The 23,293-nt window shown below is 57.9% G+C and overlaps 1 protein-coding gene across 1 annotated transcript in view; it reads right to left on the minus strand.

Moving 5' to 3' along the window:
* CRB2 (crumbs cell polarity complex component 2) overlaps positions 1–11,478 on the minus strand; it is a 22,540-nt gene extending 11,062 nt beyond the window's left edge. The window contains exons 1-4 of the mRNA XM_035016658.1: positions 11,382–11,478; positions 3,680–4,003; positions 1,061–1,256; positions 833–972 (exon numbers count right to left, since the gene is read on the minus strand). Coding sequence (XP_034872549.1) covers positions 833–972; positions 1,061–1,256; positions 3,680–4,003; positions 11,382–11,478 — 757 coding nt within the window. The remainder of the gene's footprint in view (positions 1–832; positions 973–1,060; positions 1,257–3,679; positions 4,004–11,381) is intronic.
* Between the last annotated feature and the right edge of the window lie 11,815 nt (positions 11,479–23,293).

Raw genomic sequence — 23,293 nt, forward strand, 5'->3', positions numbered from 1 at the left:
GAGGCAGCGGAACACGCACGCGCATGCGCACACGCACACACCAGGCCGGCAGAGGGAGCAGAAACACGCACGCGCACACGCACACGCACACACCTGGCCGGCAGAGGCAGCGGAACACGCACGCGCATGCGCACACACACACACCAGGCCAACAGAGGCAGCGGAACACGCACGCGCACGCGCACACGCACACACCAGGCCAGCAGAGGGAGCGGAAACACGCACGCGCACACGCACACGCACACACCTGGCCGGCAGAGGGAGCGGAAACACGCACGCACACACGCACACACCTGGCCGGCAGAGGCAGCAGAACATGCACGCGCACGCGCACACGCACACACCAGGCCAACAGAGGCAGCGGAAGCACACATGCGCACCCGCACACACACACACCTGGCCAGCAGAGGCAGCGGAACACGCACGCGCACACGCACACACCAGGCCAGCAGAGGGAGCGGAAGCACGCATGCGCACGCGCACACACACACACACACACACACACACACACACCTGGCCAGCAGAGGCAGCGGAACACGCACGCGCACGCGCACACGCACACACCAGGCCAGCAGAGGGAGCGGAAGCACGCATGCGCACGCGCGCACACACACACACACACACACACACACCTGGCCAGCAGAGGCAGCGGAACGCGCACGCGCACGCGCACACGCACACACCAGGCCAGCAGAGGGAGCGGAAACACGCACGCACACACGCACACACCTGGCCGGCAGAGGCAGCGGAACACGCACGCGCATGCGCACACGCACACACCAGGCCAGCAGAGGGAGCGGAAACACGCACGCGCACACGCACACGCACACACCTGGCCAGCAGAGGCAGCGGAAGCTCCCGAGGCCCTCGAGGCAGGACGCGTTGTTCGCGCAGGGCGCCGACGCGCACTCTAGCACCTCCTGCTCGCAGCGCGCGCCCTCGTAGCCCGTGTCCGCGCAGTCGCACCGGAACCTGGAGCGGGGCGCGGGGCGCCGGCTGAGCACGCCCGACTCTCCACCTGCCCCCCCGCCCCGGGCTGCCGCCCGCTCACCCAGCTCACCCGTTGACCAGGTCGTGGCACTGGCCCCCGTGCGCGCACGGCTGGCTCTGGCACTCGTCCAGGTCCAGCTGGCACCTGGTGCCCCCGTAGCCCGGCGCGCACACGCAGCGGTAGGAGCCCACGCCGTCCAGGCACGAGCCCCCGTGCAGACAGGGCGCCGAGGCACACTCGTCCACCTCCGCCTCGCACGTCACCCCTGGACAGGGCCGGAGACACAGACAGACAGATGGACACCCAGAGGGAGGACGAAAGAGGCTCAGGCAGGCCGACCCCAAACCAGCTTCAGACGGCTACAAGGAGCGGAAACCCGAAGATGCCGAGAGAATCCGTCGGTCCATTCGTCCAGAGCAGGTATTTCTTGAGCCGGCAACGGCAATGGGGTAGAGACCAGACAGCCGTCCCTCCCTCCCTGAGCTCTCAGCAGTGTAGCTGGGGAGACCGGGATTAGGTCAGTATCACATAGATGCGGACTGATTTTTAATTGTGATAAGCTCAACAATGGGAGCGAAGTGGATCCCCTAAAAGCCAGACCCAAGGTTCTGGCCTGGGGAACTGGAGTCAGGGAAGACTTCTTGGAAGAAGAGCCTTTTGAAAGATGAGTAAGCATTCACTAGATTGGGATGGGGCTGTGCCAGCATTTGGCTTCCAGGCTGGGGAACTGGTCCAGAGCAGCTTGGGGCAGGGACATGGTGCCCTCAGAAAGGGGAGCGTGGAGGGTCAAGAGCAAAGGAGAGAGCAGAGGAGGTGAGGCAGGGCTGGGGGCTGTGGTGGCCTCAGGGGCCCCAATCTGGGCTTATCCTAAAAGTTGGAAGCAGCTGAGTTACACGATTTTGTCTACACTGTGGAAGGCTCACTCTGCCAGCTTTGAAGAGAGTGTAGAGAGGGATTCCGTTGGGGAGGGACAGGCCCCAGCAAGAAACCAGCTCCTCCTGGTTTCCCCTGCACCTTCTTGCTTCTAAAACCCCAAGTCCGGGGAAGCCCCTCAGCCCTGGGCGCAACTGAGACAGTTGGGCGGCCCGCAGGGGAAGAGATGTGTGCAGATGAAGGGAGATGGAGAATCTCAGGGTTTGGGGATGTACTGCCTGAGTTCATCCGGGGACCCACATGTTACGGCAGACTCCAGAGGCCCTGCCCCTGCCCCCTATGTGGGGTTGGTCCTGGGGGGCCAGAGACCCAGCTGGCTCCAGCTGGAACCTGCCCCCTTCCCAGCTCAGTGAGCACAAAACACAGCCCCTCCTTCCTGTGACCCCTCACTCCTCCCGCCCCAGGCCCACTCCCACCCCCTGTGCCAGGGGGAGCCAGGCCCTGGCCGCCTGGAATCCCAACCTCCCCCGCCTGGCTCCGAACGGAAGGAGGAGAAGAGCAATGAGTCATGGCTGACTCTGCCCCCGCTCACATCCGCAACTCACCCAGAAAGTGTGACCCAGGGCGCCAGGGCACATCTGGCGCACTCACCTGCTGGCACTCACACACCTCCGTTCCCACGGATGCACTCAGGGAGCGCAGACACCCGCAGATAGAGACACACACAGGCCCTTCGCCTGGCCTCCCTCACACACACACAGCTAACACTCCAGACACCGAGACTCTCAAATGGTGAGAAGGATACGGGGACCGTCTCCAGAGTCCGTTCCAAAGTGCCGAGATCCATCTCTTCACTATAAGCTCCCTCCCCTGGGGCCCAGCCCCCCTCCCCAACGCCCCCCCCCCCCCAGTGTGCAACCCTTGCTCTGAGGTGACCTCAAACTGCCTTCCGCCCTCAGAGCAGAGTTGTCTGAATTCAGGGTTGAACTAGAACCAGGAGTGTTTATACTGCAGTGCTCCCCACTGCCCTGGATGTAGCCTCTCCCAGACCTGTGCCCAGCTACCCCCTCTCCTTCCTGGCTTCTGGACAGTCGCTCCGGGATGCTCCTGATTACAGCGTGGATGGGACTGGGACAGGGCCATACTCTGGAGGAGAGAACCGGCATGTACGCATGCCAGTCTGTGTTCTGAGCCCTTGAATACTTGTGTATACATTATCCACCCGCTTGAGACAGCAGGGATCACTGGGGTACATTCACGTTACAGTTTGAACAAGACCACCCGTGTCTCTCTGCTGGAGCTTTAGGGGCTACCCAGAGGGGAAGAGGGTCCACCTTACAACCTGAACCGTACCAGGGGTGTCCATTCTCTAGAACCATCAGATGAGCCAGACGGCGTCTACACTACAGCCTGACACAGGTCTGGAGTGAGTAGATGCTAGAAGGACTGTCTAGACGTGTCCTCATTAAAGCCAAACCAGGCGTACTTGCACTCTGGTCCCACCAGAGATGCCTGGGGGTGTCTGCACCCCCAGCACCAAACTGAACTCCAGAAGGGACTGAAGTAACCTCTGTCCAGTGTCTGTTAAATGTCAGGCACCAGGCGCACTCACACGCTCATACTGTCATCCAGAGCTGCCAGGTTAGCTCGAGAAGCATCCATTCTGTAGCAAGACCCAGAGCAGAATGCCCTGGAGCTTCCAGGGTGTCTGGGGGTGTCTCTGTACTAAAGTCAAAGCTGAATGTGTGATTTTACACCCTGAGCCACTGATGGGATGGACATTACGGGCCTCCTGCCAGGACGTGAGGCCATTACCTGCATAACCAAGGGGACAGCGGCACTCATAGCGATCAGCCAGGTTGTGGCAGGTGGCCCCGTGGCGGCAGGGCCGGGATGCACACTCATCGATGTCCAGCTCGCAGCGTGGGCCCTGGAACCCGGGCACGCAGTAGCAGCGAAAGCCGTTGGGGTCTGGACCCTGGGGCACGCACAGAGCGCCGTGGTGGCACGGCTGGGTGGCACAGCCCTGGGGCTCCGTGGGCCCACAGGTGTAGCTACCATTCTCCATAGCCTGGCACTCGGTCCCTGGAGCGCACGGGGCTGAGGCACAGACACTTGGGGTCTCCGAAGGCACCGTTCCTGTAAAGAGAGAAAATGGACTGGGCAGGGTGGACCAGGACGTTTCCCTCCCCACCCTCGGGCCCACTCCAGACCCCAGAGCCAGAAAGCAGCATGGGCCTGTCTGTATTCAGGAGGATGGAAGGAAGGCCAGGGGCTCTGCAAGCCACATCCCCACAACCCATGCACAACTACAGCCGGAGCTGAGACTGGTTCAGGAGAGTCTCCATGAAGAGGAATGGGACCCGGATGTTTGCGCCCCCCCCGCCCCCCATGCCCCAGTAGGATTAGAGGACAGACTCTCTCTGACCCTGGGAGCTTTGCTCTCTGCTGGCTCATCCCCTCCCAGCAGAGCCCCTTTGGGGCAGGCACTGTCATGCCCATTTTATAAGAGAGCAAATTGAGGCTCAAGCAAGAAAGTGAAGACTTTTTTTTAAGATTTATTTATTTATTGGGGTGTCTGGGCGGCTCAGTCATTGGGCATCTGCCTTCGGTTCAGGTCATGATCCCAGGGTCCTGGGATGGAGCCTCACGTCGGGCTCCCTGCTCCACGGGAAGCCTGCTTCTCCCTCTCCCACTCCCCCTGTTCCCTTTCTCGCTGTGTCTCTCTCTGTCAAATAAATAAATAAAAGCTTTAAAAAAAAAAAAGATGTATTTATTTCACAGAGAGAGAGAGAGAGGACCAGCAGGGAGTGAGAGAGGGAGAAGCAGACTCCCTGCTGAGCAGGGACCCCCCCCCCATGCGGGGCTCCATCCCAGGACCCTGGGATCATGACCAGAGCGGGGGGCAGATGCTTAACCGACTGAGCCACCCGGGCGTCCTGAGAGTGAAGACTCTTGCCTGAGGTCTCATGGCAAGTTAACACTGGGACAGCCTTCAAGCCTATCACATGTTTCAGCCCTCCCCCATCCGCCCAGAGAGGGGGGTCTCCTCTGGGTGTCCCCTTCTGCAGCTCCGTTTCCTCCTCCGGGGTGGGGGGGCTCCTCCCCTGTCCCCTCCACCTCTCCTGCTAGGGGTCTGGCAACTCCATCCCCGGGTGAAACCGGAGATGGAGGACTTCAAAGGCAGGGGCTGGGAGCTGGGCCCCCCTCCCTGTCCTGCCTCCCAGCCGCCTCGGGCCTAGAAACCTCTCTGGGAATCCCTGGCCCTCACGGTATCCCCGGCCTCAGCAATTGCCTGACCAGCTGGCCTGGCCAAGGTCACAGGGTGCAGGGCAGGTGTTGAGACCTGCTGACTGACAGCTGGCTCAGGCCACTGCCGCCACCACCACGCTAGAGGGTCACCTGCCAGTCTGGAAGCCAAGCCTCGGGGAGGGCCAGCCCCCTCCCCTCCTGAGAGCCTGGAGCGCTGGTTAAGAACTTAGGCTTTGAGGTACAACTACCCTGGGCTCAGATCCCTGCTCAGTTACTGGCTCTGAGACCTTGAGCAGGTCATTTCTCCGACTGAGCCTCTGTCTCACACGGGAGAGGGGATGGTAACAGGGCATGCCTCATGTGGGAGGATTCAAAGCCTCAGGTACTGCCATTGGCCACTTGCAGGTCCTCAGTAAGGGCTGGGGGAGGGGAACCACCCACGAGCAGGAGGCACCCCCAACCTGGGGCTCTGCGAGGCGCCCCTCCCCTGCCCATGTTGTCATCCAGACACTACCCAGGCCCAGAACAGCTTCAGGCCCTGCACCTCCCTTCCCCCACCTTGGTGAAGACCCCCAGATAAGGCTCAGCGTCATCCACATTCCACCAGGCAGGGCCGTCCACTGGCCGACCCCCCCCCTTCCCAGCCGGGGCCCAGCAGGACGGAGGACAGGGATATGGAGACACAGACCTCGGCCCCAGGGAGAGAACCTGATTGCCACCAACGAGTGCCCAGAGCACCTGGTACAGCTGGGGCATGCGCTCACTCACTCCCCGACTGGGGGCCCCGGCACCCAGCCGGGGCTAGGCACATTGCAAGGGGGCAGAAGGTCTGAAACACTGTAAGGCCAAGATGACCCGTAGGGCTCTAGTGTCCACAGCCCCTCTCTGACCACAGTTCCCTCCCCAGCTCAGGGCCTCCATCCCAGCCCCCTCTCCCAAGCCTGGTCATGTAGGAGAGGGCCAAGGCATCTGGGCCTCTCGGAGGGGCTTCTGGGCAGCTCATCTTTCTTTTTCCCACCCCAGCCACTGTGGCTGATCTGTTTAGAGCCACATCCTTTAGGGCTAGATGGCCAGATGAGGGTGGGAAGATAGTCTGATGGAGGTGGGAAGGTAGTCTGATGGGGGTGGGAAGATAGTCTGATGGGGGTGGGAGTGGATCGAGCTCTCTTAGGAAGGGACAGAGGTTTGGGCATCAGAAAGGCCTGGCTTCTGGAGTTCGAACAGTGCCACCTCATGGGGTGCTGTGAGGAGCCACTGAGGGGACAGGAGTGAAGGCCTGGCACCCAGTGAGCTTTCATGAAGGGCTGTGGCCATTTTGATCAGGGTCCCTCAACCCAGCACAGCCCAGGACCGCAAGACAATAACCATAGCCTCCACTCTGAGGAGCCCTGGCTGCCGGGTCCTGCACCAGGCGGCCCTTCATTTAATGCCAACAAGGCACTGCTCATCTGTGTGGCCTATGTGACCCCCACCCGAATCTGGGGCTTTGCCCCCAGTTCAGAGCCTTCCATTTCAGAGCAGGTGGGACCAGGCTGGGGAGACAGGGCATGGGGGAAATGGGCCAGGCGCTGCATCGCCATGGGAGCAGGCGGCCCGTGGCCCTATACGCCGGCAGCCCACAGAGTCCAGCAGCAGGGGAGGAAGGGGCTCCTGCAGTCAGAGCCAGGCGGAGAGGGAGGGAGCTCCCTATCCCAAGAGGCACACAGTAGCAACAAAAGCCTGGATGGGAGAGACAACCCTCTTTCTTGTGTACTCCCAATTCTCTTCATGTTTACCTTAGGAGATGGGTAGTGCTATTATTCCTGTTCTACAGCTGAGGGAAGGGAGGCTCAGACATGAGGGGACCTCACTGTCCCACAGCCTGTGAGGGGCTGGAATCCAGACCCAGGTCTCGCTACTCCAGAGCCTTCACCCCTGGGTTTCTTGAACCCCGGGCTTGTATTAAGAATACAGATTTCTGGGGCATCTGGGTGGCACAATCGGTTGAGCGTCCGACTCTTGGTTTCAGCTCAGGTCATGATCTCAGGGTCATAAGATCGAGCCCCGCGTGTCATCGGGCTCCACGCTCAGGGGGAGTCTGCTTAAGATTCCTCCTACCCTCTAAAATAAATAAATAAATCTTTAAAAAGAAAAGAAAGAAAAGCAAGGAAGGACGAATACAGATTTCTGGCCCCCCACTCCAGACCTAGAGATTCAGAGCTGTCGGGCCTGGGCCCGGAGAATTTGCACTGCAGCATGCTCCCTGGGGAATCCTTTGCACCTGGAGGCCTGGGAACCGCTGGCCTCAGTCCTCTGTCGGGCAGGAGTGAGACCAGAAGGCCAGGCTAGCCCTGGGCTGAGAGGCAGGGAGGTGAGGGCAGTAGGGCAGCGGGAGGGGGGGTGGGGGGCCTGGGCCAGGCTGGGGGCGTGGCCTGTTGCCAGGGTGACGAGGGGCCTGTGCTTATCTTTACAAATCCCTCCTGACCTCTCAGGACGACCTGGCAGGGGAGGGATTAACTGACACACGCCCCTCCCCTTCGACCTGCTGCCCCATCCCGGGAAAGGCCCAGATCCCACTGCCGGGAGGGAAATTCTCTCCCCAGAGAGGACGATCTTGCTATGATAACAGCAACTATTTATTTACTGAGTGCGCACTATGGGCACCAGGCCGCGCCACACATCTTGCCTCTGTGATTACATGATTACAATTGATTCAAGCCAGGAAAGGTGGGTGCTGTTTTCTAACTCAGAGAGGTTATAAACTTGCCCCAAATCATCCCTCAAAAGACTAAGAAGCTGGTTATCTCCTCCAGACTTCTGGAAGGTGCACATCTCCCAAAGTATGTGAAATTCCCACTCTGCAAACTCGACATTGCCACCCATGCATTGTCATTTTAATGCATTCCAGCCCAGCCTTCCCCGGGCACTGGAAACGGTCTCTGAAGGTTGGCGCAAGGGTGGAGGTTCCAGGGTGGGCCTGGGCAGAGCGGTCGGTCTTCCCTCTTTAACCAGAACCGGGCTATTGGCAGTCCCACTGTGCCTTGGGTCCCACTCAGTGCCTAGTAACTCCTACTTGATGTGCACTTATAACAGGCCTCGTGATAACTGCTGACAACTGAGGGGAAGTGTTTACTGAGGGTGAGTTTTGAGAAGCTTCTTGTCTTGACCTGCAAGAAAAAGGATATTTCTAAGAAGTGGCCCGAGATGTAATAAGATGTGGGAGCTTCTGCCATAGGGGCAAACGCTGTTCATCTAATCTCACTAGGCCCCAAGGACAGGAGTGACTACCCAACTGCCTCAGAGCCACCAGGAAAGGGCTAAGTTACCCTAACAAGATGGGACAGTTTGGAATACTCTTCCACAAAAATGTTTACGCCCCCCTCCAGGATAAAAGAGGGGTCGATATCGATAATTTTGGTAACAGTAGTGGTGACAATGACTGACAGGATTCACCGCCCACCCTGTGCCTGGCACTGGCCTATCCCAGTGTTTCCAGACCTCAGTCTCAGAGCCCAAGGCCATGGAGACACTTCCCTGCGGGGGTAAGACAGACCTAGCAAGGCCTTGCCACCCGAACAGGCCGCTTTTATGAGTGGCCTCTGGTCTAAAATGTCCTCGGAAACTGGGGCTTGCAGGCCAAACCTGAGTTGGAGAACCCCTGTGTTTTCCCAGCAAATTCTCGGGACACCCTCAGAGTTAGCTCGTTGGCCCCCCAAAGGGGCGAAGGCGCAGAGAAGGGACGTGGCTTTCATAGGCTGGTCTACACACTAGCTCCGCGACCCTGGGCAAGTTCCTGACCCTCTCTGGGCCTCGTTTCCTCCTCTGTAAACTGGGGCTGTTAGAGCCGGCCCTGCAGAGCAGTGGGGAGATTCTCAGTCCGTCGTGTGGGGCGCCCAGCTGGTTCGGTGGTAGAGCCTGTGACCCTCATACTCAAGGGTGTGCATTCAAGCCCCAGGTACTTAAAAATAAAATCTTTAAGGGGCACCTGGCTGGCTGCATCGGTGGAGCATGTGACTCTTGATCTCAGGGTTGTAAGTTCAAGCCCCATGTCGGGTGTAGAGATTACTTAAAAATGATAAATAAATATTAAAAATCTTTAATAAAAACAACAACAACAACAGCAAAACCAAAGTCCATCACGTGAGTCCGTTAGCATAGTATCTTCCAGGGGGTGGCTGATGGTGCTATTTATTCATTGACCAACAAACGTTTACTTGGAGCAAACGCTGTCTAGCCAACCAATCCTGGATGCTGGTCCACATGTGTGTGGCACCCCACTCTGTCCCTGCCTCCCTGCCGCCGTCCCACAGCCCTCCCCCTCTCCCCAGGGCTGGTGGGAGGAGGGGCCAGACGCAGGGACGGGAATGGGGCTGCTGCCCTTTGTCAGCCAGGCTCCCGGGCTGTGAGAGCCCAGCATGCCCCATTGTACTCCGAGATGCTTGGTCCTCTCCACAGAAACCAGCTAGGCTTTTGTGGCAGAGTGGGCCCAGGATGGAGGGGCTCAGCTCAGGGCCTGGCAGGCCTGAGTGGCAGAGCCAGGGGCCCAGGGCTTCCAGAAACCCAATCCCCTTGGGGATGGAAATTACTTTTCAAGTGACACCACCGTCCCCAGCCCCTCTCCTCCTGGCAGCCAGGCCTCCGGTGCTGGTATCCAGAAGTGCTCACGCCCACGGTGCCCTCACCCCAGCTTTTGAGAATCCCCAGGGAGGGGGCTCCCTGCACAGAAATCATAGTGCGACAGGCTGCCCCTGGGCACCCCAGCAGGTGGGATGGAGATGAGCGTGTCACTCAGCGGCCACTTTTTCTGTGGCGTCCATCTCCTTTGTGTTCACTCTGCCCCACGGTTCACGTGAGCGTGCGTTTGAGTGTGAATACACACGTCGCTACCCGCACACACCAGTGTGTGTGTATGCGTGTGAGTGCACGTGCCTGTGGACCCCTGTTCACGTGGCGGTGGGGTGTGCCCTTGTGCGTGCCACACCAGCGTGCGGGTGTGTGTGTTTGCAGGTGTGAGTGTGCACATGGTAGGGCAGGGGGCAGATAGCAGATCCATACACCAGGATTTCAAGCCCCTCATGGGCAGAGAGCAGGCCCTCGGCTCCTCTCCTGAGCCCCAGATTTGAGTCAGGAGCCCAGCTCCTAAGCCCCCATCCCTGCCTGAGCCTCAGTGTCCTCCACTATAAAATGGGGTCCTCATCCTCCCCAGGGGCCCTTCAGGGAGGAGGAGATGAAAGCATTGTGAGCCAGGCCCCATGAATGGGGAGGAGGGCCCCAGGTAGGGGTCTGGGGAAGCCTGACCTCCCACCCTGGGAGTCCGAGGGCTGGGTCTCCCCCCAGCCGGCAGTGAAGTGCAGGCCACTCGCCCTGGTTGGCTCCCTCCTCCAGCAGGAGAGGCGGGGTCAGGGGACTTCCCAGGCCTGGCCCCGTAGCTATAGTGACCAAGACAAAGCGTCCCCCAGACCCCCCAGGAAGAAGTCCAGGCTGCCTGCGCACACGTGAATCCTCTCGGACAAAAGCAAAACCGTTTGGCGAATGGAGTCTGGCTTAGGAAGCCCTTTCAGCTGGGTCTGGAGTGCCGGGGAGGGGACAGCGGTGGACACACGTGCTCCCAAGTGCCTGGCCACCCCCCAGGGGCCCCACAGCACCCCTAGCCCCCAGTGCAGGCAAGGGAACACACACGTGGAGGGGATGCAAGTAGACGCCCCGCTCCCCTGGCCTCCTTCCCCCTCCCCACAGCAATCCACTGGGCTGGGGTCTGCTGCCCCCACCCCGGGTCCCCCTGTCGAGAGCTAAGACACAGTTCAACCCGCTTGACAACTTATGTCCCACAACTTGTGCTAGGACGCAGCCCACCACACCCAGAAAGCCCCAGACAACGACTCACGGCTCACCCGGCTCACAACTTTAAGGCACCCACAGCCCAGCGCACACGGGCAACAGACTCTGGGACGAGGCTCACACTACCTGCAGCTCCCCACGCTCAGGCCTCAGCCCGGGACTTCCCAGCCCCAACACCCCTCCCGGGCCACACCGCCCATCCCACGACCCCTTCACAAAGACCCCCATGCCACACAGCAACCCCCACGGCCCAGGACACACTCCCCTGCACGCAAGGTGGCCCGCAGAGCACACCCCTCTGCACCCACATCTTGGCCTGTGCCCAGCCCCGCAGTCGGGCCTGGCACCCACACAGACAACCCCAGGGCCTGGGGTATCTGCTTTGGGAGAGAGACCCTGCCCCAGTCCACCCCCCCACCCCCACCCCAAGGCTTATGCCCCAACTCACCACCCAGGAGGGTGAGGGCAGGAGCCAAGAGCAGCAACCGCAGCGGGAGAGGGGCCAGGGGCCTGGAGGCCAGGGTCCCAGGCCTGGCCAGCGCCATGGCAGCGCGCTCAGCTCCCGGCTGTGGGAACAGGCGGCCTGGCTGGCTCGGCACCCCCCTCTCCCTCCAACCAGCACTAATGCCGTGGACAGAGGCCCGGCCCCTCCCTCCCTCCCCTCCCGTCTCCTCCCCCACCGCAGGCCCTCCCAGGCTGCTCCTCCAGGAGTGGATTCTAGAGGAGGGGTCTGACCCACCCCATCTCCCCAAGCCCCAGGGCTCCAGACAGGCCTCAGGGGCCCCTGCAAGTCTGACCTGGTCTTCGTGCACCCCCCCACCCCCACCCCCACCCCCACCTTTCAGGTCTTGCTGCCTCAGCCTCCTGGCTGGGGAGGATTTCTCTTCTTTTCCCCAGATGATGCCAACTACTCCCAAGTCCTAGGTTATCCCACCCTGCTGGACACGCCCCCATCTCTTCTCAGCCTGGGCCCCCCTCCCCAGCCCAGGCCTGAGCAGCCAGCAGCCTTCCAGACCTCCTCTCTGTGCAGAAGCCCCAGCCCTTTCCACCCAGCTTGTTTCCTCCCGGTGCTCCCCACCTGAACAAGGTACCCCCACCCTGCAGCCAAAGCCCCCTTCCCCTCCCCACACTCAGCCCACCAGCTCCTGGTGGCTCTTCCTCCTCACTGTCTCTTAATCCCATCCCTCCCCTAGACCTAACAAATGACCCCTCCCAGTGTGGCCCTCGGGTGGCCCCTGGCTCCTTCCACCCTCACCACTCCCTCACCAGCCAAACTGCACCTTTTCCATTTCTCCCCTTTGGCCTAAATCTTTGCCTCTGCCATTTGCAACTCTGGAAACCTCACTGCAATCCAAGGCAGCGCAGTCTACTGAGTGGCAGTTCCGACTAAGCAAACTTTCCCGCTCCCCTGCTGGGAAGTCCTTCTTGTTGTCTGACCTTACAGTCTCTTGCTGCACTTGATGTTTGCTTGCTGCAGGCAAGGGAATGTTGTTTACTGGGGGGGGGGGGGGCGGTTCTTTGGGGGACCTGGACGCAGGAATCCAAGCCATCTCAAAGCCACTACAACATCAAACTACCATTTTTTCCTCCCCTGCCCTCAGCTCCAGCTGAAAGGACTTTCTGAAGCTAGCCACTGGCCTCTGCCAATGCACCCCATTTGGTTTAATTCAGTGATCATGGACTCAGGCCACGGAGAACCTGCGCTGAGCTCTGGGATGCGCCCTCACACCCGGAGGGCACAGTCTGGAGAGACGGACCTGAGCCGTGAATGAGGGAGCTCAGGCCATGCTAGCAGGTCCATGGAAAAGCAGGGAGAAGGGCAGTGGGCATCACACGGCGCATGGGTGCCCCATAGCCACGCTGTGCCACAACCCTGGCAAAGGGAGCCAAAGACCTGGGTGGACCCCTCCTCCACATCCCACGCCATCCCCACCTGGAGTCTTGTTTCCTCTGGGGTGGGAGGTGCTCCTTGGTCTCTGGGACCCTCCTCACTCCCAAACCACCTTTAATTCCCTGCCTCTCACATACCAGGATCTCCCCCCCACCACCAAGCCCCTCTCCACTCTGTGAGAAAAGCACAGACCCCACAGCTAAATAGATCTCAGTTTGAGCACAGCTCTACCACTGATCAGCCGAGTCGTCTCAGCACGTGACTTCCTTCCCTGGGCCTCAGTTTCCTCATCTGTAAAATGGAAATAACAGTTACCTTGTAAAGCGTTAATGAGCTGAATCGGCAGTGCAACTTCTGTCTGTTCTGTGTCTCAGAGGTTCCCGAGAGGTCCAAGCAGCCCGGGGAGCGGCGCACAGGAGGACGACAAGGCTCCCACGGCCCCGCGGGTCTCCGGACACAGACATCCGCGCTTTTGCCCTGAGCCCTGAGGTCAGGACTCCGGTCCAAACTCCCACCCGCGCCCGCGCCCGCGCCCCTGTCCTGCAGCCGCTGTGCGCCACCTTGTGGCCAGACCCGGAGTGTCCTGCGAGGTCTGGAGGGCGCTGGATGGGCGGAGGTGGACAGGGAGGGAGGGATGCAGAAACTCAACAGCGCGGGCGCGGGAGTCCCTGAGAGCGAGAAGGGGCAGGCGGGGGAGACGCGGCTTGGCAGGAGGCCGAGGTCAGACGGGGCAAGCCGTCCACATGCACTCCCCGTTGGGGTCTGGAGAAGAGACAGCGAGTGGGCCAGCCCCGCTGCGGAGATCCTCCCCACTTGGGGGGCAGGTGTGAGGAAGGGGAAAGGAGACCTTCTTTTACCCCCCTCAACAACACAGCGTTGTCCCCATTTTACAGATGAGGAAACGGAGGCTCGGGGAGGTGAGATTGGCTGCTGGGGTCCCACAGCCGGTCTGTGCGGGGGCGGGATTCGAACTCGGGGCTGCCTGACACTGGCCCTTTCCACTCCTTGAATCTTTGACTCCAGGTTGAGTAGGTGCGCTCAGTAATCCACGCTACTCACGAATTATTTGCTGACATCCTGGTCGAGGGCACCCAGCGCCTCCGGAGCCGAGGGAGATGTGACAGGAAAGCTTAGTGCTGGGCCGCCCCAGCTTTGGCATCAGCCCCACTTTGTATGAATCCTGATTCTGCTCTCTGCCCTTACGCAGGGTTTTGTCGGTCTGTTTTACTTCTCTGGACCCTCATTTCCCCAAGTGCAGGATGGGATAAGAGTACCTGCACCACAGTACTCTGAGGAGTGGGCGGCGGCCACCAGGTGTTGGTTGGGGGGAGGGGATCCCCCCCCCCCCCCGGGGCTGCACCCCGCTGAGGACATCTCCAGGAGGGATGCCTCTGGACCCTTCCAAGTGACGCCTGCCCTGGATCTCCCCACCCGGAGCCTGCATCTCCCTTCCCAAGGAGCCCCCCCCCCCCCATCCCAAGGACTTCCTTCCCTCCGGCTTCCAGGAAGTGGCCTGTGGAGGCACGGCAGGAGAGATGAGGGAGGGAGGAGGGGAGGGCCCGGGGGTATTTCCTCCGCCTGTGGCTCCCTGCGCCCGGGGCTGGGGCCCTGCTGACTACAGCTCCAACCTGAAGCCCCTCTGTTGCTTCAGCTCTCACCAGTTCAGGTAACCCTGTTCCCTTTGTGGCCAAGTGGGGCCACCTGCAGCCCTGACTTCCCGATCTCTCAGAGGCCTTCCCCACTGTCACCCACTCCCTCCTTCTTGGAACCGTTTCCCCTGGCTTCCCTCCTACCTTCCCGGCTGCCCCTTGCTCTCTTTCCTCCCCAGATGTTGGGGTGCATGGGGATCTGCTCCCATCCCCCTGCCCTTCTCACACCTCCTTCCCTGGGTGAGCCTGTTGATGCCTATGAGCTCTCTGCCCATGGTTCTTAACCATTTCAGTTCCCCCTTGACAGATACCTCGAATCACCCTTTATTCCCCTGAAATGAAATGGCATACGTATGCATATAATTCCCCAAGGAGAACCATCCCAGCGCCCTAACTGAAATATCAGAATGAGCCATTATAGGCTAATGGTGAAGTGCACAAACAGTGGTTCAAATCCTGGCTTCTATACGTTCCAGCTGTGTGACCTTGGGTAAGTCCCTTAACCTCTCTGTGCCTCAGTTAGCTCTCCAGTAAAAAAAGGGGGGGGGGATTTTTTTCCTCTAGGTAGCACTTTGCTGGCTAGAGTTGTTATGAGGATTAAGTGAGTAATTATTCATGAAGTATTTAAAACAGTGCCTGGCACATGCTAAGAGCTAAGCGAGTTCTGATTAAACTAATAAGGAAAGTAATTTAAGAGGAGATGTGTTTCAAGTTGTAAATACTTTTTTTTTTTTTAAGATTTTATTTATTTATTTGAGAGAGAGAATGAGAGACAGAGAGCATGAGAGGGAGGAGGGTCAGAGGGAGAAGCAGACCCCCCGCTGAGCAGGGAGCCCGACGCGGGACTCGATCCCGGGACTCCAGGATCATGACCTGAGCCGAAGGCAGTCGCTTAACTGACTGAGCCACCCAGGCGCCCTGGGGCACATGCATTTGATTTAAAAAATACGTATTTATGCTGATGCATTTAAATAAACATTTTCCAGACATCATACCCTTTCAACCCCTAAATTATTCAGTATGCATTTTTTTTTAAGATTTTATTTATTTATTTGAGAGAGAGAATGAGAGAGAGTATGAGAGGGAAGAGGGTCAGAGGGAGAAGCAGACCCCCCGCCGAGCAGGGAGCCCGATGCGGGACTCGATCCCGGGACTCCAGGATCATGACCTGAGCCGAAGGCAGTCGCTTAACCAACTGAGCCACCCAGGCGCCCCAAGTTGTAAATACTTTTATCGACTACACTAAAAGACATGCTAAAATAGCAAGACGCCTGTACCTATACATAGAGCCCCCTGAATGTGACAGCCCCGAACGCGGACTGGTGAGGAGACTGTCAAGTTGGCAATTCAGATACCACAAGTAGTGTTGACATTAAGAATGTAATTTTCTGAAATGGTGACAACTCTGGGTAAGGTTCTGTACAAGATAAAGAGCAGTCTTCTTTCAATTTACATGGAAGCCATATTTCTGGCAATTTCAGGGTATGCTGAAATTCAGAGCATTCATACAAAAATGCACAAGACTTGGGCTCTTGCTCAGACACAAACAGGTGTTTTTTCCTCTACTTCGATGTCTGGTGGAACATTCCAAAGTCAAAGGGCATATGGGACATTCTTTGTGGTATGGGCTGTTCTGCACATCGCAGCGTGTCCAGAACCCTGGGCCCCACCACTAAATGCCAGCCGTGGCCCCCAGTCATCATGAAAATAGACAGCACCCCTTAAAATTCCCCTCAAAAAAGCATCCAGGAGGCCCCTGGGCTCTATACCAACTGCCAGACTTTTCCAGATCCCAAATTGTGTCTCCTGCTTGTTGACTTCCAGTTACCCTCAGGCCAAGTTCAAATTCCTGAGCCTGATGCCCAAAGTCCTCATAATTCAGCTTCCTGCTTACCTTCCCTCAGGCCCCACCCTCCCCCTCCCCCCTACACTCAGCTGCTATTTCTCCCCCATTCCCAGCTAAACACACACACACACACACACACACAATTGTTTTTTTGTTGTTAAGTCTTTGCTCCCGTGTCCGCTCCCTGGAAAGCTCACCGCTCCTCCCTCCACCTGGTTGAATGCCGTGCTGATAACCTTGCGAATCCTTTAAGACCTTCTGGCGTCCCCTCCTCAGAGCAGCCTCAGTCCCCCCAGGCTTGTTGGGGCCTCTCCTGTGCTCCCCCCAGACCTGTGGGCTTCCCCAATTGACCTCAGCACTGAACATACCCTGTTCCAGTTGCCAGTCTCCATCTTAGGAGGTCTGCACCATCCTAAGGCAGAGCACATAGCAGGTGGGAGCCATTCGCCTTTGGCCTTCAGAAGCTCCCATCTAGTGCAAAGGCAGACACATGGACAATGCTGGGAGACACTTGCTCAGAGCCTGGTGGGAGCCCCAAGCACAGAGAGGCCAGCCGCCAGAGGGCAACTTCCCAGAGGAGGTGGAACCTTGGGGTGTGGTTAGATTTCCAGGTAGAGAGGAGGCAAAAGGCTTACCCGGCTGACGACTCAGTGGGGGCAAAGGTCAGTTGTGCAGCTGTCCCGTCGGGATTGCAGGCAAGTGCGTATGGCCTGCGGTCAGGATGTGGAGGGGCCGTGGTCAGAGGTGAGGCTGGCACACCAGCAGAGAAGAGCTCATGCCGAAGCTGCCAAGGGGGTGGGGCTTTGTCCCGGGGGCACTGGGGAGCCGTGCGAGGGATTGAAGGACTGCCGCGCGGGAATGATACGTTCGGTCTGCGTGCGGCAGAGCGCCCTCTGGGGGGAATGTGGAAGATGCACTGTAGGAGGGCAGGAGTAGAAATAATCCGGGGCAAGGTCACAAAGCCTAATTAGGACAGGGATGAGGGTAGAGAGGTGGGCGGGCATTTGTGTGGCTGAAACAACAGAGCTTGAGGTCTGCTGGGGCTGAGAAAGAGGGAGAAGGCTAGCGTGCTTCTCTGGGGAAGCATCCCAGCTTGGTGGACGACCCCCCACCCCCCCGCCCCAACCAGGGGTGGGGGTGGAGCCAGGAGCAGTCAGGTGCCCCTCCTCCCCAGCCCACAGGACAAGCTGCAGGCCCCTCTGGGGTCACTAGAGGGAGCTCCAGGATAGGCCAGGCTCCCCTCCCAGCAGTGGCCAGCCTCCACCCCCCCCCCAGGGGCTATGACCCCCCTCCCCACATTCAGATGTGGGCTTTGGGGGTCCTGCCAGGGCCTGGCCCAAGTGCAGTTGCTCACAGACTTGGGCCACCTCGTCCTCCAGCCACTGGGTTTGCCAGGGGCAGGGGGCATTTTTTGAGCTGAGAGCAGGTGGGGGCAGAGGTTGGGGACTGCCAGCAAGCAGCACAGACAGCCTGTCCTGCCTTACCTTGCACCTCACCCTCTACTCCCACCGGGAGAGGGGAGCAACCCGCTCAAGGTCACATCACTGTCAGAGGCAAGGCCAGAGCCAGCCAGAACTGCTGTCCCCAGCTGGGGATGGAAATGGACTGGAGCTCCCAAGTCAGAGCAGCTCTTGAACCAGAACAGTGCAAGCAGCCTTGGCAAGACCCCCGTCCCTTCCTACAAGACCTTCGGCGAGTGGGGGGGGGGGTTTCCTTGAGCCACCTCCCCGTGTCACCTGGGACCCCCAGGCGTGGGGGAGATAGCTTTCCTGGCCTGGAGGCAGGGAGAGCCTAGCAGGTTCAAGGAATGGGGTGGAAGGCAGGATGGCCCGAGGACTGATGGCTGCTGGGGGGATGGGGGCGCCCCGTTAGGGAGCCTGGGGGCCACCTGGGAGCAGGGGGGCTTCAGCAGGCCGCCTCCATAGGAGGCAATGCCCAGAAAGCTCAATGCCAGGACAGCCTGGCATTTGCAAAGGATCGCTCCAGCTGCAGAAAGGGGAGGGGCAGGATTACAATTTTTGGAAAAGTGATTGGCCTCTCTACTTGAGTCTAAATGACACAGTCTTTTAAATTTTTATGAAAACAAAAAATGAATAACGAATGGAGACCCAGAAAGAGGAAATCCATTTTCCTTTGAATCCAATGGAAAGAGCACATCCAACCCCAAAATAATGTCAGCAGGATTGTAATCATCTGTAACAGAAGGTGTGATCCCAGCCGAACTCAGTGCAAGCTGCCTCCTCAGTTGAACCGAGAACCCTGACTCTGAAGCCCCTTTCAACAACACGGCTCTGGTGGCCCACGTGGAGGTTTAGGTGGGGGCAGGGACTAACCCAAGGTCATATGGCAAAGTTGGAACTGGAACAGACTCCTGACTCTCAAGCTTGGGTCTCCTCTCTCTGTACACGCCTGTTTGTCTGCACACGCTACACACACACACACACACACACACCACAGGAAATGCTTTCCAAACTCAGATATGCAAATACCTGCATACAGACAGACTCACAGATTTGCTCACCTAGGCACACCTAACTTCCCTGGCTAGAAGCGTGTGGACGTCCACACATACCCCCCAGAGCACCCAAATACATAGACAAACATATTTGCATTCACACACACAGGTGCTCATACACACAAATATCTGATCACGCCAAATCTAAATACTCACATGTATCCAGATCCCGGCACAGGGCACACACATGCAAATATCTACAGGTTCAAACACATCCCTCAGTGCACATCTACAAACACACCACTCACATAACAGACACACAGACTGTCCTAAACGTTCACGGACACACTCACGGGAACGGCATACCTCACAGCCCCGTGAGGCCCACCAGCCGACACTCCGGGCTAAACAGCCATGTCCTCCGGCTCACCCCCAGGCGTGCTGGTACTGAGGGCAGCGGGGAGTGTCCTGGAGACCCTGCCACCCCTCTGTAAGGGCCTGGGGATCTGAGATGGGCAAATGCTGCCGCCTGTGGGAGCCCAAGGGCACCAGGCCCTGTGCACCGAGCCAAGGCTGATTCATGGCAAGTGCCCAGGCAGCTCGGGGGCCGGGAGCTGCCCCCAGGCCCACCCTCGCTCAGCCCCGGGCTCTCCCCTCCCAACAGGAGTGTGTGAATGGGTGGGTTCCAGTATGTGTCCTATTGGGGGGCGGGCAGGGGCAAAGTCAAGATGGATGAATTCAGCTACTATGTGGCTTTAGGTTTCCTTCTTTCATTCATTCATCTGATACTTAATAACATTTTGTGAATCAGGCAGAACAAAGACAAACAAAGGGCTAGGAGGGCAGTCTGGGGGAGGACAGGTGCGCCCAGAGCGGAGCTCTTGTATTACACATTGTGACAATTACACAGAGCTGAGGAGGCCTGAGAGACCTGAGCTACGCCTGCGCTGTGGGACTGAGCAGTTCACATTCTTATCTGAGCCTCAGGTTCCTTCGTCTGAGAAATAGGGACCACAATCTCCCAGACCACCTCTTGGGTTTGTTGTTAGAATCAAATTTGATGATGGGTGTGGCAGTGCTTTCGGGGAGAAAGGGAAAGGTTTAGTAAAATAAGAGTCAGACATTTACTAGGCACCAGCTGTGGGCCAGATCCATGGTACGGGAATGTGGATAGGTGCATGGGCCATGGAGTCAGAAGCCTGGCTGGGTTCTAATCCCTGTTTTGCCAAAACTAGCTGTGTGAGCTTGAGCAAGTTACTTAATCTCTCTGAGCCTCTACTTTCTCATCTGTAATATGGGTATAATCCTCACTGTATACGAGTGCTGGGGGATAGTGCACCGGAAAGCTCCAGGCCTGCCACAGAGCAGATGTGCAAGTTAGTCAGTTCCCATTATTATTTCTAAGCTTTCATGTATTCATTCACGAAACACTTGCTGAGCAGCTACTGTAAACCAGCCATGATTCTAAGGGCTCTCCAAATTTTGACTCATTTAATCCTTCTAACAACTCTACTATCATCCCTGTTTTACACTCGAGGGAACTGAGGCACAGAGAGCTCCCGTCACTTATTCGAGGTCATGCAGCTGCTAGAGGCTGAGCTGGAATTGGAAGCCAGGTCTGTCGGCCTCTCTTAAGCCCATCTAGAAGACATGCGTTTCTTCTTAGGGTTTAAAGTCCTCCCCTCTCCCCAGGAGCAGCCCCTGTTAAATAAATCATCCAGAAATGGTTTCTAATTCCCAGACTTGGTTGCAAATGAATTATTCACATTGTAGGGGCTGTGAACGGCTGGCTGGGCCTCATTACCCGAGAAGGGCTCCCCGCCCGCAAGATGTCACTCCCTCCCCCGGGGCATGGGTCCTGGTGGGCCAGCCAGAGGCTGCCAGAGTTGGCGGGTGCCTGGGCTGCTCTGGGAACTGGGAGGAGGGGCTTTCCTCCTCCCATTCCCAGTCTTTGCTTTCTAATAAGCTCACAGCCTGGCGTTGTCAAGAAAACATAAGCTCTGGCCCCAGCCAGTCCTGGGTTCCAATCCTGACTCTGCCCTCAGCAGCTGTGTGACCTCAGGTAGGTGGCCTACCCTCTCTGAGCCTCTGGGGAGGCTGACCAGCCCACCCTACTTCACACTTTCTCTTCTTCCTCCAGATTTGTGGGCTGAGGCTTGTGCTGCCCAGCCAAGTCCTGTGCTGGAAGCTGGGGACAAAGATCCTGTCCTGGGGGGATGCTCATCTTCTACTTCCAGTACCCGGCTGAAACCCATATCTGAGCCAGAGCCCTGGGGCTGGTTGTAGAGGATACTGGGTGCTCCAGAGCCCCCCTCCAGGGCCAGGTATCCACCCCAGCTGCTGGGAACATTGACCGCTGATGGCTCCTAGGCTGTGCCCACTGCCATGGGCAGCAGGGGGTCAGTGCCTGACCAATGCGGAGCTACAGACGCTCAGCTCCCTTACTTCAACTGGGACAGTCCTGCAGGGGCCTCAGCTGCAACCTCATTGTGGGTCAGCTTCTCCCTCTGCCCAGTCCTGCCTTCCTGCCTCCTTCCAGGTGTACCTTCCGAGGGCATGCCCCAACCAACCTGTGTGTAATCCTCCAGCTCAGCATGTTTCCAGGAACCCCATCTAACGTACTTGTCACAGACAAGACCCAATCTCAGCAGTAAAGGAGACCCAGTGCACATCACTAGTACTCAATACTGCTTACAGGCTGAACCTACATTCTGCTCCTCGTACCAGGCTAAGCCCAGTTATCACATGGGAGGCAGAACTAGGGTATAATCAGTGGGAGGTAGAAAGGGATTGGAGTCTGGCTTAGACGGAGAACAGGACGGAAGCCAACCTCAGAGGAGAAGATGAACTGATGACCCAGGGCAGCCAGGAGGTCAAGGTCACAGACTCTCATTCCACAGGGAGGTCTTTTTCAAAAGCAACTAAACAGGATCTTCTTTATGAAAAAGCCAAATCTGAACCAAGAATGATAAGATTAGTCATAATAGTTGCCGTTTCTCGAGCAAGGAGTATGTCCTGGGCACTGTGCCGTGGGATCTGCTTCATGCTCTTACTGTCTCCTCAGAACAACCTCATGGGGCTCTATTCTCACCTGTTTTACAGATGAGGAAGCCGAGGCTCACAGGGTTGAAATGACTTGTGCCTCAGGCCTGGCAGAACCAGCATTCAAACCCTGGACCATTCTGTGCTTCTGTGGGATCTAGGTTCAAGCAGAGACTGGTGTTCCGAAGAAAGGCCCCTAAGGGGCTTCCAGTCCCCGGGGGTCATCCGAACTAGCTGTTCGCCAAGTGCCTGTGACTGCCCAGGGCAGCAAGCGGAGTCAGGGAAAGAGTGGTGGGCAGTCCGTGAGTCCTTGTCACTGTGACCTAGTCCCAGTCTCAGGCAGGCCACTGTTCCTCTCAGAGCCCTCCAGTTCATATATCTGATTCCAACCCCCATCTGCATGGCACAAAAGAGGAAACTGAGGCCCAGAGAGAGGACACTGCTTGCCCAGACTTGCAGAGCCAGGACTCAGGAATTCCTGACACTTGGTCTGCTGTCCTCTGTTCAGTGTATGGAAGAACAAAGGCCACTGCTAACTGACCGAATGTTTGCGGCCAAGATTCAGATGTTGAAACCCAGGCCCCAATGTGGTGGGTATTTGGAGGTGGGGCCTTTGGGAGGTGATTAGATCAGAAGAGTGGAGCCCTCATGAATGGAATGCCCTTTATGAAAGAGACCCCAGAGAGATGCCTGGCCCCTTCTACCCTGTGAAGTTGTAGCAAAAAGACATCTGTCTGTGAAGCAGGAAGCGGGCTCTCGCCAGACGCTGAATCAACCAGTACCTTGATCTTGGACTTTCCAGCCTCCAGAACTGTGAGAAATAAATTTCTGTTGTTTATATCCAGTCTATGGTATTTCGTTATAGCAGCCCAAGTGGACTAAGGCAGCCACTTTCCCCATCTGTTCCGCACTGGTGATTCTTCCTTCCATCCGTCCGTGCACACCTCCGTCCATGCATGCATCCATGCGTGCATCCCTCCACGTGTTCACCTACCCATGCATCCACGCATGGATCCATCCGCAACTGTGCGGTGAGCAGCCTCTGTGCACCAGGTCTGGGCTGGGTGTTAGGGACAGAGCAGGCAGAGCCTGCCCTTGCGGAGTGCATAGGCTGGCAAACAAACAGCCTACAGAAACCAAATGCATCACCACTGTGCTAAGTGCTGGGAAGAGGCAGCTCAGGATGTTGTGAGTGGGTGTAACAAGGACCGTCTCTCTCAGGAGTGTTCTCTGGGCCCCAGGGAGCTGGTGGGCAAGAAACCTGCTGAGACAGCCCCATGGGCCTGGCCTCGGGGGACAGAAGCTATTAGAAAACCGTGAATGATGCCCTCGTGGAGCCAACTGGCTTGGCAAGGCCGCAACCAGGCCACCTGGCCCTTCCAGCCAGTGGGCTTCCTTGGCTGCAGCCGGAGGTAAGTCAGGAGGTAAGTGGGGTGGGGGGAGGGTATCTTTTGAAAATCTCCTCCAGATTTGCTTT

The sequence above is a fragment of the Mirounga leonina genome, unplaced genomic scaffold (genome assembly GCF_011800145.1).
Source record: "Mirounga leonina isolate KUSES-001 unplaced genomic scaffold, KU_Mleo_1.0 Mir_170, whole genome shotgun sequence".
In the NCBI taxonomy this organism is placed as follows: domain Eukaryota; kingdom Metazoa; phylum Chordata; class Mammalia; order Carnivora; family Phocidae; genus Mirounga; species Mirounga leonina.